Source organism: Calliopsis andreniformis, chromosome 12, assembly GCF_051401765.1.
Source record: "Calliopsis andreniformis isolate RMS-2024a chromosome 12, iyCalAndr_principal, whole genome shotgun sequence".
In the NCBI taxonomy this organism is placed as follows: Eukaryota; Metazoa; Arthropoda; class Insecta; order Hymenoptera; family Andrenidae; genus Calliopsis; species Calliopsis andreniformis.
In genome coordinates, this window is record NC_135073.1 from 2,872,905 (window position 1) to 2,900,828 (window position 27,924).

The following is a 27,924-nucleotide window of genomic DNA, read 5'->3' on the forward strand; positions in this document are numbered from 1 at the left end:
GTTTGCTCAGAAAAGAAGAGAATCGAATGACCATTATTACTCCCAGCGTTTTCTTTCTTTTCTTCTTGCAAGGAACACTGTTCAATTGACGATCAAATCGCATAGTTTTTTGCATATAGCTCAAAAGTATATGTTATAAAAATTATGAAAATATAAATTGAAAATATCACTGAAAGTTGATCTGACTTTAAAAGGGCAAAGAAAGGAGGGAAGAAAGAAGAAAAGCAAGGAGAAAAGAGTAAAAATATCATTTGTTAAAAATTAATTATCTATATTACATAAAGATTAGTAAAATTTACAAGTAAGGATAATTATCCATTACATTTATGATAATTTTAAGGGAATGAAAAAATGATAGAAACAGTAATAATTATCACAATGATTGCAACTAACAACTAACAAACGACTGTTAGTTAATAATCTTTTTTTCAACTCTAGAGTTAACTTTAAATCAAGCTTGAAGCAACTTGATCATATTCCTGTATCTTTCAGCTAAGAATTGACAGTAAATCAGAGACTCTATATTGTATTAGGCTCCATATTATATTAAGTGTATATACTCTAACAGTTTTCTAGATTCTATTAACAACGTTGCAGTTAGATTCAAATTTATTTTTGGATATTTTCATAATTAGATTTTGCTCAATCTTGAATTCCTTTGTGAAATGGTAATTGTCACTTCTTCTTCAATTGTCCTGCAAAACAATCCTTGGAGGAGTCTCGTTCTCTTAAGTAGCATCGCTATCTTGATGATGCTTTGATGATGTTCTTGAGAGTTGTAATGAAGGTTTCAAAAGCTTAATAGGGAATGAGTTTTTTATAAAGACAGTTATTTATACCCAAACAGTTGCATAAGCCAGAAAACTAGTGGTTTAACTATATTAACTCTAAACGAAAATTAACTTCTTAATTCACTATTGATTTACTATCAGTTTTGGATTGAAAACAAGAATATGATCGAGTTGTTTTAAACCTATTTATACAGTTGAAAAAGACAGTGTTATCTGGTAACATTATCTTGACACTAACTTCGTTTGTATATTTATTACTGCTCCACTTACTTTTTAATTTCCTTGGATTAACAAAATTATCATAAATGTAATAGATAATTACCTTTATTTATGAATTTTACTAATTTTTATATAATAAAGATAATTAATTTTCAACGAAAGGTTTTCTCATTCTCTTTTTCTTACTTTGTTCTGCATTTTGTCACAAACGCTTGTTTGACCTTACAAAGTCAGATCAGCTTTCGGTAGCATTTTTAATTTCGTAGCTTTTGTGACATACTTTGAAGTCATGTATAAAAATCTGTATGATTTTACCATTAATTGAATAGTGTTTCCTGTTAGCGAACAAACGAATTGTACACTGTTCCACGTTGATATTTTTCTTAAGCTGATACAATAAGTAAAAGAAAAAAACATTTGTATATAACTTGTACATACGCCCTAGAGTTTATAACAATGAAATAAGGTTTTTGTGTACATTTGTTTGTACTTCTTTTAAAACGACAAAAATGCGCCGTGTATAAATTCGATTATAGTCTAGGCCGATAGGCGGTTGTAGCGTTCTAGAGCGAAATCCTAGGCTACGTCGTAGAGCGAGAATTCTTCGAATCTAGCATGAGAGGGGAGGGCTGTGTTGTTTTATCAATTCGAAATAATCGCGATATTACCGCTGATACGACTGTCGGCACTGCTGGCGGTGTCTGTGTTCCGTTGGATTATCGCATCCTTTGAAAAACAGATTTTAATTAATTTGCGAGCTTTAAGCTATGTGTTTCATTGTTTATTTAAAACGTGATCTTATTCTGCTCTTTTTTATTGCTCCAATAGCCAAAATTTTTATAATTACGGGCGTTAGAGTTTCTGTTTCTTTCTCCTCCTTCTTTTCCTCTCCCTAATCCATCACTGTTTTTCTCTTATCTATTACGTTTCGAAAAGTAAAGGTTTCTGTTGTAGCGTTCCCATTAATTTCTCCGTGCTTTCTTTTTAGAATAATTGACGAGCTAATGAACGGATCTTTTACTATTTTCTAGTCTAGCATAGTTACTCGTTCATCGCAATAGCTTTTGTAAACGAAATCGTATATATCTGTACGATTCTATTAAAATCAGTTGCCAACTCTGTAGCAGGCATTCTGATTCCTCTTATTATTCGTCGAAATTCAATGAAATGTCGATGTGATCCTGCGGACAAGAATTTGACGTACCAGTACGGTCTTCGATTAAAAAAAAATTTAGTATACTGTAAACGAAACAGCTAACAATAATGGATAGTACATTTTGTAATTGACCTCTAAATTGTATTTAATAGCTTGTAATTGGTCGAAATATTCAATTTAAGGTCAGGCGTAGTAAAATTAAAAAGGCGAAAGGAAACAAGCATCGATCAGTACTAAAAGAAAGAGAAGTTCGTATTCTTATTCCTTTATCTAAATCAAAATTATTATTAACTCTACTTTTTGGCTCATTTAATTATTACGTGAATTACAATAATTGCGCCTGTCGCTGGGACATTGTTCTGTTTAAAGTATAAAACAGAAAAGATTGCTAAATATGTTAGTGTTCGTACATGTTTAATAGAACTCAAAGTACATTGTAACGAAGATAATATTAATAATAATAATAATTAACATTCAAGTGTCAGCAATGCAAATGAAATGGCACGGACTAATTATTCGTCGTCAGCCCTCGTTTCCTCCGGCAGTTCAATACCCATAATGTCCGCGGTGAAATCTTTGTAAGATATCTTCTGTATCATAAAATAATAATACATTACTTTCGGCGAGCCTAAATAATTCTTCTTTTTTACCATTTACATCTTCCATAATTCATTTACACAATTTCCGAATTATTAAATTTCAATGTTTATTATATGTATAGCTATCTTGATAAGAGTACTTGAAAAGTTTACGTATTTATTAAACATTTAGTTCAAACAACGCTATTGGATCTTAACAGAAGTTGATGAAAATATTAAATCTCTAAATCTATAGTTAAATTATACTCAATATTTTAGTGTACTTAATTTTTAATATTTCGAACTTTTGTCAAAAACTGATAATTTTAAATAATAATTAAGAAATTAAATGGAAATAAAATCTCAGGAATACTTAGATACTAATTTTAAGAAATAGAATAGGCGTAACATTAAAATTTACTTAACAAATAATACTATTTTAACACTATATTTTGTTTCTTTTTTAAGTTATTTCACGAATGGAAGTAGGTTGTGTGACATATTTTAAAGAAAAAGGAGACACAATTCTACTCTACTCTCCTCCCTAGGAAGTGGCCTAAAGTAACATTACATACAGTGTATTTTGTTAAGAAATAATATATACCTCTGGTAAAAATGTAAAATCTGTGAGTGCGAATTGCCGCCTTTCATTTTGGGAATATATTTCATTTAAATTATCATCAGATCCAACTAAAAACTTTAAATACATGTATGCTTCTTGTCGTGTTAATGGTTCTCCTACAACAAAAGCATGCAAAAATAATATTTTTAATTTATATCGAAATAGTATTTTAATAGGGTAAAAGAGAACGAAAATAAACCAAAAATAGTGTTGTTTTCTCCTGGTGACTCTACAAGACCCTTTCCAAACAATATATTCATAAACTGGTTTCGAGTTAAAACTGGATTTTCTATATCCATAGACGGAATTCCGCTTGAGTTTCCGAACATATGGAAAACCTGCCGCAATTTATGCAAAGATATATCATAAACTGGACGATGGTTAATATAAAGTTTTACAAAATCTTCGAATGTAATTTCTTCAACTAATTGTCCAGTTTCTGCATAATTTCTATAAGATATCTCACTCATAAGAATTTCTATCTAAAACATTAAAATAATTTATTGTAAAAAAAAATAAGAAATCAAGTATATGTATATTTTATTAATAAACTTATAGTTTAAGAAAAAAAATATATGATAAGCAAAAATGTTACTTCTTCGTTACTGGGATAGTATCCAACAGCTCGCATGAGATTTGGTATTTGCTTACAAGACACTTTTTCAGAAACTATTCTAGTAGCTGTTGTGTTTTCACCTTGATGCAAAATTTGAGCATAATAGAAAAGGTCTATCATTTCCTTAATGAGCCAACCTTTTCTTCCACCTTCAATGAGACAATAATATGGTGCAAGAGCTTCACCTCCTAAACGAGCTAATACATTAACAGATCTAAAGGAAGTTAATATCAGAACAATTGAAAATAATACATCAAGAATACTATGTTTAATAATGATAATTAATTTACAAGAAACACTAATTTTTACCTGTATTTTATTTTCCACATCAGAACACATGAATCATTATATCCAGAAGTGAACAGAATTTTTCCATCATTACTAACGCAAACGTTGGTGATCTATAAAATTTGAAGTTATACAATTTTACACTTCTTTGATATACTGAAGGTACTTGTTACCTTATGCGGATGACCTACAATTCCTAAAAGCTTATAAGGATTGCCATCGAAAGGAATTATTTGGAGACCAATTTCTTTATCAGTAGCAAAGACAATATGTTTAACACTTTTGTATTCTGCATTAGGTAAAACCTACAAAATTAATGGTAGCTGTTACAGTTGTTTTTATTTGTACCATTTTATGTATATAGTTTAATTTTATACATATAATTACCAGTAACTGTTGAACCGGTGTATCGAAAATAGGTCCTAGAAATGTTCCCCGAATCATTTTTGTTGTGTCATTTAGTAATCTATATTTGTACTAATTAATAAAAGAAAATATATAGTGGTACTAATAAGAAGTTACCTCTAATTTTATATTTTGTTACTAATTCTATTAATATAAAAAATATGTACTTCATAATATAGAGTCTAGGAAAGGATGAAGTTTTAGGGTGTATAAAAAGATTCTCCATTTATTATTACTTCTGAATTAGAAATCATTAGAAATTTTTCAATGCCATCATCAGGGTACCAGGAAAGACAGAGGGGAATTGCAGTGTATTCAATTCTGTAAATTTCAGATATCACTAAACCAGGATCAGGATATGGTCCACTACAAAATACAAAAAAATTGCACAAAGTTATTATATCTCATTTTTCAAATGTAGTCAACAAGAGAAAGTAGAAGTAATATTCATGTCTGTAGCAAAATGTTATGAATTGATACGACTTTAATATGACCTTGAATATGACCTTAACAGGGATCACTATTTTAACCATTATAAATACCTTCCTTACCTATTATTAAGGTCATATTCGATTAAATTTTGATCTTCGCCCAAAGAGAAAAATCGAACATGATAAGTTGAATTAGCTGACTCAAAAAGTATGTCTCTTATTGCTGCACAATGTGAACGATACTTTCCAAGAAAGTCCCATAAATAAGATCCTTGTGACGGGTCATGATTTTTTTTAAATACAGCTACTACAAGTGTATTGTCCTAGAATGGTAAATTGTTTATTACAATTTAAAAAAGTAAAAGGTGAAATAATTTATTTTACAAAATGACTATTTATAGTGCTTTTTGTAGATTCCTATAGTTCTAAAACAATTATACTTCAAGTATATTCTTGTTTAGTAATACTACATATTATAAAATAACATTTGTAATAGAAATGAAAATATTCGAAATGAGAATTATCAATATTTACAGAATAAGCCATATACTCAGCACATTGAGTAAAAATCAGTTTAACTATGGATTCTCTAGAATGTTTATAAGGTATTTCATCAAGAGGTTCCAAAGTAATTGGATGCAACATCCATAATATTCCATTTTCTAGGCCACATGCTAGTATATCACCTAGGTGTAAAGTATTTTATTTAAACAATTTCATATAAAAAATCTAGTATTTACAATGTTAATTTTTTTATATCACAAATTTTTGCATTCTACCGTCTCTATTTTTTAATTCAACCCTATTTTCTGTATCACAAGTTTTTATAATCAAAGTTTTGCTAGTAAACTTTTTTTTGTAAAACGTTATTAAATGATTCTGCATGTTGCAGTTAATGAAATACTTGCCAGTTGGTGTAAATTTTAATGTAGTAATCTTAATCAATTTTTCATGTATTTGTGAACAGGTGATGTAAATTATTTTGCCACTTTTTGCTTGGTTGTCCAATAATGATTCAAAATTGGGAGCTGTAGGAACTTTTTTACGTACAATGAGTTTACATTTCCCATAATGGTACAAGCTTAGTAAGCCTTGAGCGCTTCCAGTTACTATATACTTGCTTGTAATTAAAAATTAGTATTAACATATTGAAAACAATTTATCATTAAAAATAATACAATACAAAAATAAGATAATGTTTCTAAAAAAAGTGTAAATAACAATATAAAAGCTTCAAAGAGAAAAACAATAATTATGTATTGAAAATATGTTTTTTTTTATACATAAATTTGAAGTAAAATTAATAATATAATAAATTTAAATTTTTGTCTACAATTTTAAAGTATTTAAAGTACCTTCGAGGGTGTACATCCAAACTAGTTATTGCTGCACCAACACCTTGCAAGATAAATTGACACTTTAATGTAGAAATATTTATTGTTGCAACTGCTCCAGTAGAAGTACCTTTACAAAAACAATTTTTATTTTCAATATCATAATCTCTTTATTAATATTTAGCATTCAAAGTGATTTGAAAGTTTTAAAAACTGTTGAATATACAAATAAATCTAGTTTTATATGTTTCATTTTCAATATATTTTATGATAGTATAAACACAGAAATCATTTAAACTGCTAAATTATAATTGCATATTATATAAATAAGACAATTAAGAAAATAATTTATATGCAACTTACTAACGAAAAACGCATCAATATAAAATGGATTATTTTCAAAAGTTGCATCTACAGCAGTGTGAGGTGGTTTTACAAATGATTCCTGATTTTCATCATGATTTCTAAACATAGGTTCCAAATTTACAGATAGCGTTGAAGAAATTTTTACTTGATTTTGTAACGTTTTAATTTCTATCTTTTTTAAATATTCTATTTTTTTGTTGCAAACAATTTCTTCTTCTTTGCTTTCTGAATATTCTTCTCCCTCTTCCTCATATTCTACATCATCTTCATCATCAGTACTGACTATAACAAACAATAGCATGCACCTAAAATATGTAGTACTATTGAAATAGTACTATTGAAAAAGTATAATCTCTTTTTGTAATCTTTACATTCATTTTAAATCACTTCAATACTGTTCCATATACCTTGTATAATTTGATATATTATATGTGCATAAATATTCAGAATTTATTTGTAAGTAATGAACTTACATTCACTTGCACTTATAATAGAAGTAGGACCCAGTAATTTAGATTGAAAACCAAAACTAATTGATCGAATAGAATCTAAATTACAATTTTCAAACCAGTAAAGAATTTTTAAATTAAGATCATAGAAATCAATTCGGCCCTCTGAATTTCCAGTCACTATCATTCTGGAATCACATATTTTGGAAACCATAATTAAATAATATTCAATTTTTCATTGTAAAGTAGCTTTAAATAAATGAGTTACCTATCATAATATAAAATCACTGTGATATTACATTTTTGTAATCGTGCAGACTTGATATGTTTCCTTCTTGCATTATTAACTTTATTATCAATTATTTTATCCTTAGGAATTATATCCCAGATTAAAACGTATCCTAAATAAACAAATTTAATAATACGCAGATGTTGAATAATTAAACTATAAAAGGCATAGATGTATATATGATACAAGGAAGTAATGTTTTATTTGCAGATTTTATATAAATATGTATACTCATGCACAAACAAAAGTACATAGTGACGCTTTAGTCTTTAATTATGTTTAATAAATTGCATTTTCTTTTGTCAAGTGATTAATTAAAATACTATACGTACAATATGTTAATAGCATTAATAAATGTGATCTATACAGAAATTAAATAAATAACAAATCATTTCGAAGATTTATATGCAACTATACAAGGTGTCCCACGCCACTGGGAAACGCAATATCTCTAAAACGGTTGGAGATAAAAAAAAATGTCACGAGACAAAATTAAACAGTTTTAAATGATACATAATTTCAATGTAATTTTATGCATTATTATGTATCAGTGCATCTAAAAAATGCAACTGCATTCTTTTTTTAAACGGAACTTTATAGTTCTGATTGCATTTTTTGATACAATTTGTACTTATGCCCTAAAACAAACAATTTAGGAGTTATAATAGTTAAAAGTTTAGTCAATTATTTCGGTGAACTTTCAAATGCCATGGGATACTCACACTACAGCAAATGTTCAAATGATCCTCCATTGCAGTCTAAACATTTTTTCATTTTTTTCTTCACATTGTTTAATATTTTTATTACGTGTGTTTCGTTAATTTTCGATACACGAGAACATCTTAACGCAAAAGAAGCTGTAATTTAATAAACTTGTCACTATTATAACTCTTGAGCTGTTTGTTTTAGGACACGAGTATCTTAATACTTTTTTGGAATTAAAGTTGCATCGAAAAGCGCAATAAAAACTATAAAATTCCGCTTAAAAAGAGAATATAGTTGCATTTTTTAGATACACCGATACATAATAATGTATAAGATTACATTCAGATTATTCATCATTAAAGCTGTTAAATTTTGCCTGATGATATTTTTTACTATCTCTAATCGTTTTAGAGATATAGCTTTTCTCTGTATCTGATTAAAAGCTACAATTAACTATGTCAATATTTCTGTTTATAACTTTGTATAGCACGGAGATAAACTATATTTTATATCTTTTATTTTTTGGTTTTTATTATAGTTGCAAATGCGTAATTTGTTTAAAAGTATATAGAAAATTCGACAAGAGGTATCAGAAATTTTAAGGGGTGATCATATTCATCATGCATGTCAAAATAGAGCGAAAATAAAGAATGACAACATTTTGTTTAAGACGTCGTTTCAGAGTTATCAGTCCTTGAAAAAATATCTAAAATACTCTAAAATGCTCGACTTGGGACTTATTCTACTATCAACGCACAATAGCTAGGTCAGGCACAGCAAAATCAGTGGAATAAGTCCCAAATCAGACACATTTTATGCGTATTTTAGGCGTTCCCCATTAATTAATAATTCGGAAACGAAGTTTGAAACACAATTTCGTCATTCTTGATTTTTCTCTTATGTTAACACATAGAATCACCCCTTAAAATATCTAATATTTAGTATTTAGTAGTTAATTCTAGTTCAGCTAAATGAAATTAATCCATATATGGGTACATTGAAGTGGAAGTTTAACTATACCATTTGTTGTTGCTGTTAATGCCCAATGTACTATTGGCACATAACGAGAACAGTTAAAGATTCCATATCGTCGTACATTGCCAAGAATTTCGGGATAACTAGGTTTTATTTTACCATTGTCCTAATTTAGTAAAATGTTTAATCATTATCTAGCACTGTAGTAATAAAATGGTTTGTACAAACTTTCAACTCAACATTTTTCGGTATGATTTAATTCAAATATCAACACGATCATAGTAAAATTTATGAATTATAGAATAGAAAGTTGTACAAATTCAATTATATTTAATTATATTTCTGAATTTCTCAAATATCTGAAAAGTAACTTTTCTTGAAAACGATTGTATTATTATTGTTTTCCTGCCAATAATTGCTAAAAAAATTAGTAATTATAAATACGTGAAAAAGGAATATATTATTCTTGAGAAAAGAATCATAAAAAAAAAACAAGAATGAGTCTTGTATTTGTTACTATCCACTTTTTGACGTTCTTATTTTAATATTTGGTACAAACCCAAATGAAAAAGACGACATTGTGATCAGCGGTCAAAGCAAATTCCTCTGGAAATTCTTCGTTAAAAGTTATGTCTTTCACTCTATCCTGAACAATTTCAGTCAGTTCCACAAAATCTGCAGCCAAATGTTTAAAATTTGTAGTAAAACAGTGCTCAAAGAGTAAAGAAATTTAAAGCTAAAATGGCAATAATTCAAATTAATAATGCATATTTATAATTATTTCGAAAATGTCATGCTTTTGAGAACACATGTTATTGTAGTATCATTTGTAATACAATCCTATGAAAATGATGTAGTAATTTTAAAACTATACATGTATCGAAATTGTATAGTTGTATACAGGATGTTTCTGAACGTGTGTGACATTTTTGAAGGGTAGGTTCGCGACACAATGAAAAAAAATAATGGAAAGCGCTTAGCGTTTTATTTATGCGCTACTTTGTATTGCATGCGGTGTGATACCCTCTTTAAAATGCATGATAGTATCAAATTCATTTAAAGGTTCCTACAGACCACAAATTAACGCGAAATATTCGCAACGCCAGCGGTTCGTAATGAATATTAAATATTCGCTGTGGAAGAGGTGTGCACAAATGCATAAGACGCTACACAAGGTGTTCGATAATATGTATCAGAAATTTCAAGGAATTATATATATACTAAAATTAGACGAAAATAGACGAAATTTCATTTCAGGCTTCATTTCTACATTATTAGTTGAAAATTAATTGAGAAAACAACTAAAATACGTATGAATTGTCTGACTTGAGATATATTCTACTAACTTCATTGTGTCTGACCTGGTTACCGCTCGTTAATAGTAGTAAAATAAATCTCAAATTAGACATATTACATGTTTTTGCACTAGTCAGTAACTCTAAAACGAAACCTCAAACGCATTTTTGTCATTTTTTATCTTCGTTCTATTTTAGCTTGTAGAATCACCCTTTAAAATTTCTAATACCTTTCGTCGAACATCTTGTATATTTTCGATAAAAGTCATCTTTTCATTCAAAGTTCTCTAAACAAAAGAAATAGTTTAATTAAATAACCATTAGGCTCATCTTTTCCGTACGTCCATAGCCAAAAGCAGACTTTCTGATATTTTTCGTTACCAACAGTCACTATGTATTTAGCATTCGGACTAATTTTTGCTGCTGTTATCTGGTTTGTTCCATGTGGATTAAAGAGAGTGCATACTGGTACTCTAAAGAATATACATTTGGTAATAATCATAATATAATTCTGCAATATTTTTGCTACACTTATAATATACTGTCGGCAAAGAACAATTAGTTTATATTTGAGAATTTCTCCATCGTTTAATTATTTTTTCAATTTCTTTACCCATTTTCGGTGTCCCAGATGACAACTACAGAATCTTTTTCGAAATCTGCTGACAGTAACCATTTTCCATCTCTCGAGACCGATAGAGATTTTACTGCATTTTGCTGCAAAACTGGATGTTCATTAATATGATCAAAGCAATTACGATGATGTTACGTACATGACCCTGAAGTGTTATTGCCTCTTTTGACACATAATTGTAAATTATTACAACGTGCGAACAGGCGTAGGCGATGATCGTCCGATTGTCTGTGGTCAAATTTATCAAAGGCACTTCTGCGTTTATGCCAAAAGACCATAATAATCTCTGATTGTACGTAATACAAAAAATTTTACGTTTAATAAAATCTTAAAGAACGTTGACTAATTTAAAGATTAAAAAAATTCGTTCGATCTATCAATATTATATTACAATACAATGAAGAAATAGTAAATAGTAAACAGGAAGATCCAACTGTTCTTAAAAAAAGGAAATAGCAAATTTTTTAATAAACAATTCCTAATATTATATTCATACTCGATAATGCTATTTTTATTTATTGAAATAATAACTATGATCGAAATTCAAGTATAATATTAAACGTGATCAATATATCTATAAGTCTTTCCATTTGATCGCCTACCAGACCGTTCTACTTATTCGTTTTATTTGTCCTCATTAGATCTGTATTATGATTTCGATGTGATTTTATTTAAGGTTGATCGTTTTTATCTATTAAGAAACGCTACAAGTGAAGTTATTTACGAGAATATATTTTGTTGCTTAAACCAGATTGTTTAGACACTAGATGCATTCTCAAGATAGACTTGCTCTTTTTCTTGGTTTTTTATAGAGTGATTTTGAACTAAAAATTTTTATAAAATAAAACCGTACTTCGTTTAATTTTAAGCTTCATCTTTGCATTCTTTTGTGACACTTAGTGTTTACTTACTGATCATCATTTTGAACCAATTCTTTATAGACTAATTTACGTTTTATATGATAGTATAGATACGATCGGAGAGGACTAAACATACAAAATAAGAAGAAAAATCAATTTTACAACATATTATTTCGTAAGATCTTCGATCATATTGAATTAATTCTTTGAAAAATAATTTAAAATTTATTAATTGCTTACAAAAGGACAAAGGCCAGATATATCATCTTTTTTCTTCTTCGCGTTGTCATTTTCTTTTTCTTGGGAATCTGTTGATTCATTTGAAGATGAGGGTATGGAAACGTTCGACGCCATTTTAATACATGTAATGTGTTAAATATGATTATGATCTGAAAGTAGCAGAACGTTATTCAACCCTTTTTTCTTCGTCAATTGTATTTGAATTTGTTTAATTGTATCTTTATATAGATAAAGTAAAAAATTTTGTTGAGTTAAGAATAATTTTCTTAATCGTATACACGACACATATTGTTTGTTTTAAATTCGATTTTGCAATTTACCTCCATTTTGCAATAATAATGACTTTTAGAGTTAACATACTTACAATAAGCTGCTAAACTAACAATCAGAGGAATCGAATCAAAATCAAAGGAATCAAAAAAGTCTTGGTACATTTTATTGTATCTCTAACGGTTTAACTTTGATAAAGGTTTGAAAATTCGAAATATTCGTAGAAAATGGATCTCGAATTTTCAAAACTTTATCAAAGTTAAACTGTAAGAGATACATCAAAATGTATTAAGACTCTCTTGCAGTACCTCTGCTCCTCAATGCGTCTGTGAAATTATAGAATCCTCTAGTTGCTAGTTTAGCAGCATATGTTAACTTTAAGGCATTATTATTCCAAAACGTAGGCAAATCAGACACTATGCCATAGGACATTTAATATTCCATTTGAGTTTTCCTTTCATCCTTTAAAACATTTCAACGTATACTTGTTACACCCTGTATATGAATTGATTTTCCTCTCTCTTCATTAGTTTCTATGTTGACAGGGGTCAGGCGTTATTATCGGCCTTTGTTATCAATTTGCCAAAGCGCTCTTCGTCGCATTCAGTAGTCACTGAAGTAACAGAGAAGTTGTAAGAACGTTTCTGCTCACATATGTATTATAGTTGTATTATGTGAATAATTATTTCGATCTATAAGAAAATAAGCTAATTTTGTATTTTCGGTCGAAATTGGAGATAAAAGTGCAGTCTCACAAAACGATAACATTCTTCAGTGGAATCATTACATTAATGGATTTATCATACAGTATCCTTTTTTGCATCGTTTTTATTTTGGGAAAATACGAATCGGTACCGATTTATTCCAAAATCAATGATACCTCCGCATCTTTAACCGCGGTATGTAGGAATAAATTGTTCATTTTAAGACGTACTATTAATAAAAATATGAGTACAATTATTTAAAACGAATTGCACTCACAAGTAAAGCTCTGAATTTTTTTATTCGTTTAACTTTTAACCTTCGTTTTACCGCAATTTTTTTCTAAATAGTGTTGAATTTTAGCAAAGATTTAAATATATTAATAAAATTATTCGAGTATCCAACACATTGAAACGAACTATAATTCCATTTGAAAATTGAAATAGAAAAATATTGTATGCTTTAGTACAATATATTCATAAAATCTAACTAAAATAATTTTTTGATGGATAAAAAATATGTATATTTTTAAACTTACACTATTCTCGTTATATTACATATATAAATTATAATGAAAAATAAATATATAATTAAATATTGTATAGTTTATGTTAAAAATCGATAATTTTGAAAGTGGTCTTAGTAAAAAATCTGAAAAAAGTTGAATTCGACTCTTACTTTATAACTCTAAATCGCTGAAACACTAAATAAGTCAGAAATTCAACTTTCTTAGATTTTTGAGTAAACTATTTTCACAAATACCAGCACGTATTTGGACGCTTATCAGGTCGGGTTGTTTAGGAGAATTCAACTAAACGAAGAAACAGGTGATTGAGATCGTATTAGATTCGAATCAGTAGATCGTAAAAATAAATTTTGAAGATTTTATTCACTTTAACAACAGATTTACTGCATTACATATGATGATGTCATGAATATTGAACACAGAATACAGTCTATAGCATATAACACTGAATGCATTATATACGGAACGTACAAAACTCATTACATAAATCCAGTTCCAAGAACTGATGAGGATAACTGTGAGTGCCAAATAGACAGAAATCCGTAGACTAAAAACAGCATTACTGTACTCAATGTGTGTTTCAAATATAGTTTAATTGATTTTAAAATAAGAATTATATATATCATTTTCCTAACATTTCTATACTCAAACTAATGATAAAAATAGATGAATATAAATTATATTTTTTCTAGATAGAAAAGAGATTATAGCTGTACCTTATTCATTTTAGTGTATTTTTAACAAAAATACATAGAAAAGATCATTGTTATTCATATGCAACATTTTCCTAAATTCAATTTTCAAAGACTACTCAGTTCTTTGACCAAGAAATTATTATTCTAAACATGCATACCTAATTGCAGTTTTGAAATAAAATAACCATCATATAATGTACTAAATACTTTCTTATGTGTATACCGCTTTACTTTCAAATTCTCAATTAGATAAATAATATAAAATATGAACAATATAAATGTATGAAATTAAAAGTTCGCACTCTTATTATATTATTAGAGCTCTGCTCATGTTCCGTATCAGTTATGACTCATGGAATTTATCCTTGCTTATAATATAAATAATATGATTTTTAAACTGCCTAATGTATAAAATTTGATATGTATTTATTTATATATGTATAATTCTATAGATGGATTTTATGAAAAAGTATGGATACCTACAAAGTGGCACTGCCGATTCTGATGCGCTTTATAAGGAAAGTACAATTACAGAGGCTATAAAAGCTTTGCAGAAATTTGGTAATATTCCAATCACTGGTCAATTGGACAACATGACGCTCGAGGTACATATTAAAATAATTTTTCTAAATTACGAATTTAGAAGTAGTACAAATATTTATACCTTGCAGGTTTTAGTCAAATTTCTTTACTTACCTCTTTCTTTTCTTTCGAAAATCATCATCTTTTGTTTTTTTAAAGTTTAATAAATTATCGTCTTTTCTATTTTCTATTTTATTTTTCTTTGACGAACTTTTCAAACATTCTATTTTATAAATCTTTTTTAAAATGTTTGCTTTGAATATATTTTTCCATGCTTTTTCCTGAAAATTAAATTTTCCTGTTCTCTTTAGTTAGTTTTAATATATAACTACTAATGTGATATTTTTACAGTTAATGTCAGCTCCAAGATGTGGTGTTGTTGATATCTTAAGAAAGAACGAAGAACAACAGCAGGAGAAACGTCACGTAATCGAATTAAAGAGCCGGAGAAAAAGAGATATTACGACTAATGGATAGTATTTCTCATTAACATAAGAATTTCGTTTTTCGTTAATAATCTGTTAATTAAAATTGTACGTTGTAACACAATGTTGTATTTACTGATTGTCAAATAAATATTTATAGATATTTATAAACAGTTTTACCGTTCTTTATTTTTCTTCGGATGTATACATATTATCATCATGCAAAATCATGTTTATAAAAGTCGCTGTAAGTACAACAGATTAGACGAAAGAATTGCAGATTAAATTCATTTCAATAATATGTGCTCCAAAGGAAGCAAATATCTTCGTATGACGTTTTATCGTCATAAATTGCTTTACTCTACTCCTATACTAGGATTTCTTGTTCAAAATACTGCAATATCCTAAAAAATGCTATTTGCGCTTGGTAAAAAAATATTTCCCGTTTAAAACTTTCTTCAATTAGTTTATAGAGACGAATGATGGTCGGTGCTCAAGCATGTAGAACGTTTACTATCGCTTGTAGCTACAAACGTTCATAAATATCAGGGTCGTAATGAATCTATAATTTGTGTACTTTAACTGCAACAACTTTGTGGTTTGGGATCAAGCCCTGAACGTTTAGTTATGGCCACGCGTGTAAATTCTTCAGCAACTGTTGGATGAATGCCAACCGTTTCTTTCAGTTTTGGGAATGTTAAATTACATCTGAAAACAGACAATAAACAATAAAATAAAGAGAATTCAATATTTTTCTGAAAGAAGGAAATTAGAACATACTTCATAGCAGCCGAGAAACCTTGAATTACTTCACCCGCATTGGGACCAATGAAATGCATGCCAAGCACTCTTTGATCACCACCTCTAAAAGTGACAACTTTTAAATAACAATTTGAAACATCCTTTTGTGGTATGAAAAATTCCGTTGGCTTGTAATATGCATGATAAATTTCTATATTGTCTTCGCCGTGAATAGCGATTGCTGCCTCCTCGCTGAGACCAACACAGCCATATTCTAGGGGACTGAATACTGTTGTCGCTACATTTATGTAATCCATTTGTTCCGTTGAATTTCCAAATAACCTTCTTGCCAACAATCGGCCTGCGTGTATAGCAACAGGTGTCAATTCTGGTTTTTTCTAATAACAAAAAAATACCATTTAGAAAGCACCGAATAACTTCATGAATTCATTTGTAAGACAATGTTATATTTTTTATAGTGACTGTATCCTTTTATATCACAAATAGTTAAAAGTTAGATGAGAGCATATCATTTAGATATGCTATCTTTTAGATTTTCATTTCAAATTTACTTATCTTTTAGTTTATACTGCCCCACTGTGAGGGAGAGCAGTATCTACTAATAACAATTTACTGCCATTTTACATTAAAACAAGACGCAAAAATGTTCAAAATTATCTGAAGGTGCAAAAAACTCAATTTTACATTTATTTTCAGTTACTGTCTTTCTCCATAGCCGAGTAGTATAATTCAAATTAAGCAAACAGCAATATCAATAATTGGTTAAACTGATAAAATAAAGCCTTTAATAAATAGTGCCTTTAGATACTTCCTTGTAAGAATCAAAATTCAAAAACCAAAAAGATTTACAGAAACTTACATGGAGAACATCACCGACAGCATATATGTTAGGAACGTTCGTTTGTTCGTTTATCGCATCAATTTTTCCAGTATCCGCAACGAGTTTTATACCGACATTCTCAGGTTTTAATTCTTCCGTGAGTGGTCTACGACCAATGGCAAACAAAACAGTATCATAAACATCTTTATGAGTTTGTCCATCCTAGAATAACAGATAAGTTGTATATTTTACATAGATATAAATTGTTACTCATTTAAAAACAAATTTAAAACATACTTTATCAACCCAGTGTACAAGGAGTCGATCATCACTTTGTTTTTCAATTTTGGATGGCTTAGCTTGGTAAATGAAATGTACACCACGTGTTGCCATTTCTTCAGCAACCATGTTTGCTATTTGCTGATCAAATCCTCTTAAAATGATGGAACGTACCATTACAGTGGAATCGTAACCTAAAGCATTCAAAAATCCAGCACACTCCAAACCAATGTCTATTTATTCGTTAAGAAAAACAAATTATTTAGATGTCAGAGAAGTTAAACAATTAATATTGAGAAATTTCATAACAAAAGGATACATCCTGCACCAACAACAAGTGTTTTTCCTGGAGCTTTCTCTAAACTAAAAATATCATCACTACTTATGCCATATTCTAGAGCACCAGGTATGTCAGGATATTTGGGTCTACCACCTACTGCAATTAATATATTTTGTGCTGTAAATATCTTTTCTTCTCCGTTTTTCATTTTTCCATGTACTGTGTGCTGATCTTTGAAATATCCAAGTGCATTAACATAATCAACTTTTCTGTAATAATAAAAGAAATACTCTTGTAAAGCAAAAAAAGAAGTTATATTTTGCATGCGGCACTATAATTATACTAACTTTGTTCTAAGTTCAACACGTGTGACCCAATTCACAGATTTCACATGATTTTGTACAGCAGTTCTTAGTGTCTCCCAATCATTTTTGATAGTTTTTACATCAGGCAATTGCCAACCATAAGCTGCAGCTTCCTAAAAACAGATTAAAATTATAAGGTTTGAAAACAATTTTAAAGTAGAAATTTTCAATGTTTACTTTTAAGAAAGTAACATACATGTATTGCTTCACCGAGCAAAGCAGCCTGGTGCATTAATTTTTTGGGTATACAACCAACATTTACACAGGTACCACCTAAACCCCATGTAGTACCTCGTGGAGATGGTGTTACATAATCAAGAACTGCAACTTTTGCACCTAGATTTACTGCTTCCTTGGCTGCTGCTAAACCACCAGACCCACCACCAATGACAAGCAGGTCATACATGAATTTTTGATCCGCTAAAGAAAAATAAATAATTATTAAAAAAGCAAAAAAATAAAATCTAAATACTTGAGGAATTCAAATTTCAAATGAAAACTAATGTACTATTAAGTTTAATTCCTTAAATATTTTGAATATGTTCTTAAATAAGAGTTGTAAAAATTAAAATTGCTGAATTTAACTGTGATTATGAGACTAATGTTAATTTCAATGAGAATGGTTTTTATTAACTCATTCTCAATGATGTGGTGTCAGCATTAAAATATGTTTATAAAAAACAATTTATAGTAGTATACAGAAAATGTACAAGTTTTTAGTCTATTAATTTCTGTAAGTTGTTAAATTTTATAATTAATTCCTGACCTTATTATATCAAAGATTAAAAACTTGTGTAAAAAATCAATGAAAAGAATGTCACCTATGTGGTTGCATGGGGACAAAACATATGAATTTGATCTAAGCACAGATACAAATAATAATAATGATTACAAGGATTTTAAAAAATGTTGATGAGCAATCTTCACATTTCTTAAGAATTTAAATAAAGAATGAAAATTTATGATATGCTAAGGTTTGCAACAATCTAATATAAAGCTATATAAAATATCTGAATTCAGATTCCTAAGGCTTCTACTACAAACTATATTTTCAAAGTTTTTATAACACATTATTTTAAAAAATAAATTTAAAGATATTATTCATCAGTTCAGAAGATACAATCTATAATACAATAAAATGTATAATGCGCATACAAAAAGAACCGAAGGAAAGGTATTTGTGTGGTTCAAAACTTGTTAAGTTTAATTCGTTACAACCCAACGTTGCATAAGCACAATGTTTTATTTCCTATTTTTTTTATGAATTTACATTATTGAATACTGTTTTTTAATGTTACTGTTTTAAAAGGGGATTCCAAAGAATAGGTTAAAATTTGTTTTATTATTTCGCCTTTTGTAATCTAGATCTTACATTTTAAAAATTGAATAAATTATAGTATTTATAACACGAAAGTACACTAATTTTTTATAAATCATAGACTTCCTTCGTGGATATACTGTCTGTCATAAAAGCTTTTTTATAATCTCCCTTTGCAAAATAATGCACAAATGTATATGTTCACAGTTTCCAATAATATTCCGTTGACACAACTTTGGACCTTAACAAAGTAATACTTAGGATTGTTCAACGCAACATCACACGTATTTAGAGTTTTTTCAGTCGTCACGTATATGACAATTATGCTCCTAGAAATGAGGTTATGTGCAGATTTCGATTTTCATAAATTAAAACAACAATACGAAAAGATATCGTCTAGCAACGTAATCGCTCTTTGAATCACGAGTAAATCTAGCAATTCCATGAAAAAAACCACCAGACCTTGCAACCATAACTCATCATTTTAACCTCGCCGGTATAGCGGCAGCCTGTCAACTACGCGGAAACACAGTTATCGCATAACGTTAGCAGAAATAAAATTAAGCCGCGTTCGCATCCATAAAGGTATTCGGATCTCAAGAAGACTCACAGCACATACAGGCCATCGCAGTTCTACCATAAGGGACCGCGTTGCACCTGGTCCATGGGAACTCTAGCAATTTGGCATGAGCAGAGCGAAATGACACAAATCTCGCGAGCAACGTTAACGTCGCCATGATTATTGCCAGCCGATCACGGCCACGTGACGTCACCCTGATGACACTCGTATTTCTCAGCGCGCAGACTTCTGATAGAAAATACTCGAGATCCGGAACGTGGTTGAAGGATCGTGTCGTGAAGGCTCGCGGTGACGGACAGAGAGAAAGAATGAGGTCGATCCTAATCACTGGTTGCAATCGCGGACTCGGGCTGGGTATGGTGAAACACCTGGTGAAACATCCCCAACCGCCGGAGACTATATTCGCGACTTGCCGAGACGTGAATAAAGCACGGGTAAGATTGACCGCGAAGTAAACGACAAAGTTACATTACGCAATAGCCGGATAGAGTTTCGCAAGTTCTACTTACCAATCGGTGCCATGTTCCAATTGTGTTGTTAATCAAATCCACGTAACGAGGGAATGTAACGAATAATACTTATTTGATTTCTTGAGTTAGAGAGAGCCTTTTGCTTCACGCGCTACACTCGGAGAGTTTCTTATGACTGAAAGACAAGAACGAACTGACGCCTACTCCGTCCGTTCACTGCCATCTGTTATGTGGTTCCAACAAACGCACGAGTTTTAAGTCTGATTTATAGTGACTCACGCATCGCGCGCCGCTTGGTTACGCAAGGAAACGATGACGTGCAAATCGTCGCGAATTCTGCTGTAGAATGAGCTTTAGGAACCGGTTTCGCGGAATGACATTGATCTAGAAGATCCGCGGGCGATCGATATTCATGGAAACTCTCTTCGATGGCATAAGGCGTTTCCTTGCAGTTGCAACATTATTTGAAGGATTGCTTTTTTAAACATTTATCAATTTCGTACTCTCACGATTGGAATAAAGATGCAAAAATTCTTGTTTTATTCTTGAATGACCAATAAATTCGTTTTGTTGAAGTCATTTTGCAAAGGCTCAGGGATACTTTTCTTGTTAACTCTTTCTTTTTCCATGTAGTTATACATGTGGCTACATATCAATCGAAATGAATTAAAATCAAAATCTAATTTAAGTTTTTTAAGTAACCAATGGAACGAAGACTTGAATGTTTTGAATTGACAATGCTGAAATATTTTCATGAAGCACATATTTAACATGCAAAGTGATTAAAATATCGTATCAATATATTTCTTTATAGTCGTTAAATAATTTAGGAAATAAAGAGTTAAACGTCTAATCGAAAATTATGACAATGAAAACTTTTGTTGTCATCGCCTTTCTTAAATTAAAAGTTAAGAATTTTGTTTCTTCTTCAGGAATTAACTGCATTGGCTGAGAAATCGAAAAATGTTTGTATCATCGAAATAGGTAAGTTAAGTATGATAGCGCATTGTCTCACTCTGTAAGTAGATCTCGCAGATTATTCTTATCGGAAGGGATAATCAAGACCTTCATTCTCTAGCTTTTTAATATTGATACTACATAACAAAATCTTTTACTGATAAATCTCATAATATATTGTATCTTTTTTTTTTTATAAACTGCTCTAATGAACAATTATAGTAATGAATTGAATAAAGTGAGTTTAGAATCAAACATTGTGTTAATGTATTATTAATTTTATGTAATATTCAATTATTGTTAACATATTAATTATTTAACAAGAATTAAAATTCATTTAATTTAAAGTAATATATAAAAAGTTCATTTAAAGTAATATGTAGTTCGTTTTTTTGTAATAACATATTTTTTTAATAAATATTTAAAAAATTGATTCTAAAAATAAAATCTATTTGTAAATTAAGTGTACAACTATCCCAGACAGCACACTACGTCTCGAAGACGTCTATTTTATGTCCATTTTATGCCTGAACTACTTAGAACTTAGGACATAATTTGGACGTCTTAAAAACATCCAACAGCGTGTGTCTTAAAAGTTTCCGAAATTTACGTCCATAAGATGTCTTAGAGACTTATGCTTTTGGACGTCTATTTTTTATCTTATAAATGTCATTTAAAACGTCCTGAAGACACAATTTGTAACTTTGGACGTTTCAAAGACGTCTTTTAGACATTGTGTTATAAAATTTTAACTTACAGTTACAAAATTTTTACAGATTTCTGTTAGAACTCTAATTGAACTACATTTATTATTGTATGTTATCACTACATACCTAATTCATACGTACACCTATCTAATCTTCTGTTTAAAGTCATTTTACTCGAAATATACTTCTAAATAAAAAAATGTTATTTTAGACTCCTTATTCTTATTTCCTATAGATTTATACTTTTTTGAGCTATACTTATTTCGCAAATACGAATTTGTTTGATTATCGATGTCAATGTTTGCGTATGAACGTGCGCAAAGTTGATACATATTGTATATATTGATGTATACGAATATACGAACGACCTCAAGAGGTCATTCTGGTGTAATTGTTCTAAAATTTAGCGATTTTCCATATTTTTTTCAGTAAATAGCATATTCAATCTTGATAAACTCTTTTTGCAGTTTGATGAACTGCCTTTTGATCATACAAGACGCTTTTTTAATAGATTTTTACGTGTTTCTTTTCTGTTCTTAAATTGTACGCAATAAACATACGTTTAAAAAAATTGCAGCTTCTAGAATAGTCTAAAAGGAAAAAATCAAAAATGATTTTGTTTGCTATTTTTGTCGTTATCGTTTGAATCGTTGTAAATAATTTATGTTGAAATTTAGCAAAATAGCGAACGTCATAATAGTAAATTTTGAAACTTTCTACTTTTTCTAATAGTTTTTTAAACTCAATTTAAACTCAATGTAAAAATATAGTTTTGGCATCAACAAGAGCTATTAATATATGGAATAACATTAAAATTTCAGGTTAGCCGGCCGTATAGTTTTTGAGTAGACTGCAAAATACATTTACAGAAAATTTAGATATTTAAAAAAGCCTATAAAATGCAGGCTATACATAAAAATATATAAAATAACAAAAATAACGTACACGTTACGGTATTTAAAGAATGAAATAGATTTTTGCTCAGATTCTGTTTTTCAAAATATCTACATCTATATAAATTTAGTTTTGTATAAAAATCCGCAGTCTATTTTTGAGATTTTATACACGCCACCAGGAAAAGATTTTTTTAATCATCTATTTATTGTAGACTATTTAAGACTAGAAAACAAATACTCGAAAAATCTATAAAAAATTATTTTGTACGACTAAAAGATAGTTTGATAAACTACAAAAAGAGCTTACCAGGATAGGACATGACATTCACTGAAAAAAAATTGATAAAAAGTGTTACATTTTATAACAGTTACACCAACAATTAAAAATGACTTACTTGTTAGTGTAATTCACATTCGAAAGAGTGATTTTAAAAAATTATATTTTCTTCCCACATCGATATTGATGAACAATCCAAGCACATTTTCTAAAATAAGTTTTTGGAAACATAATGTACATTTATGTGTTATTACGTAAAAATAGAGAAAATTTGAAGAGAATAATATTTATGCTGTTTTATGACAATGCATAAATTAATCTTCATCCTTATTTTGCGCTTTATGAGATATCACAAATTTTAATGTTATTTTATATTTTATGTCAACAAAATAGTTAGTTTATTAAAAATGTTCACATAAAATAGAATTACGGTATTCTTTCGTCATAAGTTTGAAACTGTTTCTTTTATTTCTGGAAATTATTCTCTCAATTTTTTTTTAAATTAATATTTACGGTTATTTTATTATTTTATAGAATTTACATTACTTACATTAGAGAGAAAGAAAAAATATTTTAGGAATGAAATAATTTGAGATATTTGCTCACTATTATTAAGGTTATCGTGTAGACTTGCTTTCATTTGAAATTTGGTACGGGGTTGTTCATTTGTTCCTTCCGTAAAACAAAAATGAGTTATCATCGTATAAATTGGTTTGAGAAAAATCTCTGTTATTCTCTATTAGCTTGTTTATCAAATTATGAAGTGATGGCATAAAAAATACTTATAATACAAGTTTTTACGAAATATGATAAACGTATATTAATCTTATGTTACAAATAGTGCGACGCAATATTTGCTATGCACCTTATCTTGTCCGTATTAGCTATCTTGCAGAAAGCACCTGAAATTGACAGATCAAACCGATACATATTATGCTTCAGTACTTACAAAAAGACTCGGTTTGTTCTTCTTGGACCTCCTCCAAAAACTTCGCATGGTCCTCGGTTTCGTGATCGCTCGAATCAGAGTCCATCGTTTGCGGTTTTTCTCGACAGCTCAAACACCACGATTTTTTCTTTTTCGAGCTATGAGATTTCATGTCACAATGAAAAGGAAAAAATTGTTTGATAAATTGATCGACAAACACCTGCACCACTGTCTAACGAAATGAGAGATTGATTAGTCGCGTTTTCTCTTGCAGAAATGTTGAAATTTTAGTGGAACCACTGAACTGTGCTGATCGATACGTGACTCTACTATCTGATAATATGTAGTGTTTCAATCATTTTTCCACTATGACCATAATGTGAGATTGGAATGTGAGCATCTCGAGCGTTGCGCAAGAGGAAAAATTGTAAATTCGATGTTAGATAAAAAAAAGAGCTTTAACGATTTCGCATAAAGGAGGAACATAAAAAGCTAGGAAAAAACACTTCTGCGTAAAGAAATCGTAAGAAAATTTGAGAAATACGAAGCCAATTAATTAAGAAATCAAAAATTTTTAATTTGTCGCGGAAGAAAGATAATACGCGAAACAAAATCTGTTTACAAAAAGAACAAGAAAGACGTTAATTAATGTCGACTATTTTTTCAAGTAAAGAAAGATATTAAATAGTAATTAAAAATTAAATATCGATGCAAGGGTATATGAATTGGTTTTTTATATATTAAAAAAGATAAACAATGCCTAAATATACTGTTAACAAAATAAGATTATATATTTTATTTTATGCAAAAAACATTATGTAATATAAAAAGATTACTATTCAAATATAACGAAATAATATTGAATCATAAATTATTTTTATTTCAAAAGCTAAACGGTTGACCTTGCTTTATAGAAGGAAACGAAGGAACTTACAACTATTTTCTCAAAATCACATGAATTAATTTATTGTAAGTCACAATAATTTGATATTTTTCTATTTTAAAAGTGTCAGAAAAATTAAATTACAGGAGCACCAAACATCCGTATGACTTCATATTTTATGGAAAGTACTATCGTATCGATCAAAACAGTTCCTATAGTGCAAATGTCAGACAACCAACATTCACGGCAAATATGCTATAGTCAAAGATCCAATTACAAAGTAAAACTATTTATTCGAACTGCATAGGATGTTTTGTAAATTTTGATATATATGTTTTCTACATAAGAAAATAAATAAAAAAAATAGTGAATGCATCTTTATCTTAGTTCTGCAGTTTATTTATTTCATTAAATAATTACTTTATTTCATAAAGTAATTATTTGCTATACTCGCCTATTATAAATATATTGTACTAAATTTGTTTATTAGATCAATAGAAACTATACAGTCTATACCTTTTGTTTGTTTTTGATCAGGCATTATCTGTTTCTCCTATTACGAGTTATTTCAACACATTTACATGAATAATTAAATATTTATTGAATATAATGCACTTGCTATAATTGTTGCATTTCAATTTCGAATTCTTATAGTGATTCTTTTTTTTATTATTTTTTTTTTTTTTTTGTTAAAGATTTAGCTGATACGAAGAAATATGATAAAATAGTGCAAATTGTAAGTGAAAAGGTGGGCGATGCTGGATTAAATGTTTTATTCAATAATGCTGGAATTAGCCCAAAATTCGCACGTCTTGGTCTCGTGAAAGAAGAACATCTTACGCAAACACTTTTCGTGAATACAGTAGTGCCAATTTTATTGTCAAAAGTAAGCTCACATTATTAAAATTTGGTAAATTTAGTCAGTAAATAATTATTATAAAGAAAATTAAAAAAAAAATTATTTTGTAATTGTTTGAAAGTAGTATATGTACGTGCATGGCCTATTTATTTTTGTGGGGAATAAGCTTTGAATATGATTAACTTGTTGTTAGAATTGCTATCTTTATTATTGTACTTTTCTTTATTAAAAAGAGAATACAAAAATATTTATACGTTTATGAATTATTTCTCTATAAGTTTTTGTACTCATTTATATAGTTATGTTAACGGGAAAATTTTATTTAATTTTCATTCATATTTTAATATTTTATAAATGATAAAAGAATATTTTTGTAAATTTATAGGCACTCTTACCATTATTAAAAACAGCAGCTAATAATTATGAAGACAAATCGAAGATGAATGTCAACAGGTCAGCAATCATCAATGTAACCTCTCTACTAGGAAGTATTAGTCAGAACGTACAAGGTGGACAGTATCCTTACAGATGTAGTAAGGTAATATATTCATTATTATTATATCATTAATTTAATGAATATATTTCATTTATCTAAAATTTGAACTTTAAAGTTTTTTTTCCTCTACAATTAAAATATGTTGATAATTGTTATTTATATTTAATAATATGTAAAACAATTACAGTAAAAGTTGGATAACTGTTTGAATCTATCTATCTACAATGTAACTGCCTAGTAGTCATCCCTACTCCCTACCCCTCCTGAGGGGAAATCCCTTTGGAGAGCTTCGAAATTCGACATCGAAGTACGGACCGAGCAAGGTAACCATATCCGAGGTCGTAGATCGGTGAAACAATACTAATGTAAGAACAGCATTTATATATATATTTTTACGATACCTTTATTAACGTATTTGTGAGGTTTTTCTGATTAGTACGAAACCAAATATGATATAATTTGGATAATATTGTACCAGGCAGTTACAATTGTATAGAATCTAGAAGCAGGCAGTTACAGTTGGCTAGGAATCTAAAAGCAGGTAGTTACGAAATGCGGTGGTCGAAAAGACCAGATGTGCTAAATGAAGGATACATTTCTTTACATCGATGCTCGATGGTAGGCTAGGGTATTGTAATTCAGTCTCAGCTCGTGTGTCGGAGAGATCACACTAATATAAAGATGAAACTCTCGTAATTCTAGTTATTTAATAATGAAATTTTCACAGGCGTATTTTTGAGGGTTTTCTAATTAAAATAAGACCAAACCCAATATACTTTGAATTATATTTACTTATTTAGTGGATGAAAAGAAAAGTTATTATCAATCATTAAATATAATCCAAATTAATCAGAACTACTTCGTATTTGGTCTTGTTCTCATCAAAAAAACCTCAAAAATATCATTGCAAAAGTTTTACTGAAAAATTATCAAAATTAAAGAAGTTTCATCATTGCGTTGACATTATGTTAATGATGTTTCCTCTATGTCACCTTCACTAGCTACCCTCTTTCTTTTTCACTAACTGTCCTTTTCCATGTTCAAAACACTTCAAAAGGAAATTTGGGCCCTCTGTTTGAGTTTAATCAGGGGAAAGAATTTCTACTTCTGCTTGATAACTGCCTGTTACCAGTCCCAAATTTCAATCCAACTTTTACTGTATAATGTTTCTTATACATGAAATGTATATGTATTTTCTAGGCAGCATTGAATGCAGCATCAAAATCAATGAGTATTGATTTGAAAGAAGATGGTATCTTAGTTACAAGTTTACATCCTGGTTGGGTGCGCACAAATATGGGAGGGAACAGTGCACCCTTGGATGTTGATTTCAGTGTCAGTAACATGTTGAATACATTATACTCCTTAACTGAAGAAGATACAGGTTGTTTCATTCAATATGATGGGAAAACTATACCTTGGTGAATATTTTTTATAACTGTGTATTTTTTTTTTAAGTAAGCCACATACCATAAGATAACTGTAGAATACTGGTAATAGAAAACAAACTTTTTTCTATCAATTTTGTTAAAATAAAGGTATTGAAAAAGGTAAATTTTATTGCGTACTTCAATATTTGTTTATATACGTATAT

The 27,924-nt window shown here is 29.2% G+C and overlaps 4 protein-coding genes across 7 annotated transcripts; 2 read left to right on the forward strand and 2 right to left on the reverse strand.

Annotated features, from left to right (window-relative positions):
* Positions 1-2,678: 2,678 nt before the first annotated feature.
* On the reverse strand, positions 2,679-12,367 carry LOC143185988 (cilia- and flagella-associated protein 251). Its single transcript, XM_076389340.1, has 19 exons — positions 12,254-12,367; positions 11,293-11,439; positions 11,133-11,236; positions 10,838-10,992; positions 9,784-9,899; positions 9,270-9,390; positions 7,524-7,656; positions 7,280-7,443; positions 6,804-7,088; positions 5,641-5,792; positions 5,227-5,429; positions 4,912-5,041; positions 4,658-4,747; positions 4,444-4,575; positions 4,292-4,383; positions 3,962-4,196; positions 3,566-3,848; positions 3,349-3,482; positions 2,679-2,756 (listed from the first exon to the last, which is right to left on the reverse strand). The coding sequence occupies exons 1-19, from the start codon at positions 12,365-12,367 to the stop codon at positions 2,679-2,681; spliced, it is 2,868 nt and encodes a 955-aa protein (XP_076245455.1).
* A 785-nt stretch (positions 12,368-13,152) lies between these two features.
* LOC143185397 (matrilysin) lies at positions 13,153-15,627 on the forward strand. The gene is made up of 3 exons (XM_076388357.1): positions 13,153-13,422; positions 14,899-15,051; positions 15,380-15,627. Exons 1-3 carry the CDS (start codon positions 13,315-13,317, stop codon positions 15,503-15,505), a joined length of 387 nt encoding a protein of 128 aa, XP_076244472.1. The 5' UTR covers positions 13,153-13,314; the 3' UTR covers positions 15,506-15,627.
* Trxr1 (Thioredoxin reductase 1) lies at positions 14,096-24,264 on the reverse strand. 4 transcript variants are annotated; one of them, XR_013002905.1, is made up of 9 exons: positions 19,888-20,151; positions 18,156-18,379; positions 17,942-18,072; positions 17,634-17,863; positions 17,333-17,547; positions 17,075-17,257; positions 16,234-16,592; positions 15,143-16,161; positions 14,096-15,072 (listed from the first exon to the last, which is right to left on the reverse strand). XR_013002905.1 is itself a non-coding variant. In XM_076388354.1 (8 exons), exons 1-8 carry the CDS (start codon positions 24,262-24,264, stop codon positions 16,032-16,034), a joined length of 1,623 nt encoding a protein of 540 aa, XP_076244469.1. In that variant the 3' UTR covers positions 14,096-16,031. The 4 variants fall into 4 exon arrangements, 3 of the variants coding, with proteins under 3 accessions (XP_076244469.1, XP_076244468.1, XP_076244467.1); XM_076388354.1 differs by lacking the exon at positions 19,888-20,151 and adding an exon at positions 24,114-24,264 and having other exon boundaries at positions 14,096-16,161; XM_076388353.1 differs by lacking the exon at positions 19,888-20,151 and adding an exon at positions 20,367-20,604 and having other exon boundaries at positions 14,096-16,161.
* Positions 20,160-27,885, forward strand: Sni (SDR family oxidoreductase sniffer). The gene is made up of 5 exons (XM_076388355.1): positions 20,160-20,291; positions 21,260-21,311; positions 25,671-25,861; positions 26,220-26,372; positions 27,531-27,885. The coding sequence occupies exons 1-5, from the start codon at positions 20,166-20,168 to the stop codon at positions 27,753-27,755; spliced, it is 747 nt and encodes a 248-aa protein (XP_076244470.1). The 5' UTR covers positions 20,160-20,165; the 3' UTR covers positions 27,756-27,885.
* Positions 27,886-27,924: the final 39 nt, after the last annotated feature.

Coding starts and splice junctions, on each gene's coding strand:
- LOC143185988 (XM_076389340.1), bottom strand. CDS start 12,367: ATGGCGTCGAACGTTTCCATACCCTCATCTTCAAATGAATCAACAGAT. Junction 7,444..7,523: donor GTGATTTTATATTATGATAG/GTAACTCATTTA, acceptor ATGTGATTCCAG/AATGATAGTGACTGGAAATT. Junction 4,576..4,657: donor CACCGGTTCAACAGTTACTG/GTAATTATATGT, acceptor TTAATTTTGTAG/GTTTTACCTAATGCAGAATA.
- LOC143185397 (XM_076388357.1), top strand. CDS start 13,315: ATGGATTTATCATACAGTATCCTTTTTTGCATCGTTTTTATTTTGGGA. Junction 13,423..14,898: donor CCTCCGCATCTTTAACCGCG/GTATGTAGGAAT, acceptor ATAATTCTATAG/ATGGATTTTATGAAAAAGTA. Junction 15,052..15,379: donor TGGACAACATGACGCTCGAG/GTACATATTAAA, acceptor ATATTTTTACAG/TTAATGTCAGCTCCAAGATG.
- Sni (XM_076388355.1), top strand. CDS start 20,166: ATGAGGTCGATCCTAATCACTGGTTGCAATCGCGGACTCGGGCTGGGT. Junction 21,312..25,670: donor TGTTTGTATCATCGAAATAG/GTAAGTTAAGTA, acceptor TTTTTGTTAAAG/ATTTAGCTGATACGAAGAAA. Junction 26,373..27,530: donor ATCCTTACAGATGTAGTAAG/GTAATATATTCA, acceptor TGTATTTTCTAG/GCAGCATTGAATGCAGCATC.
- Trxr1 (XM_076388354.1), bottom strand. CDS start 24,264: ATGAAATCTCATAGCTCGAAAAAGAAAAAATCGTGGTGTTTGAGCTGT. Junction 18,073..18,155: donor TGCTCGGTGAAGCAATACAT/GTATGTTACTTT, acceptor ATCTGTTTTTAG/GAAGCTGCAGCTTATGGTTG. Junction 17,548..17,633: donor ACTTGTTGTTGGTGCAGGAT/GTATCCTTTTGT, acceptor ACGAATAAATAG/ACATTGGTTTGGAGTGTGCT.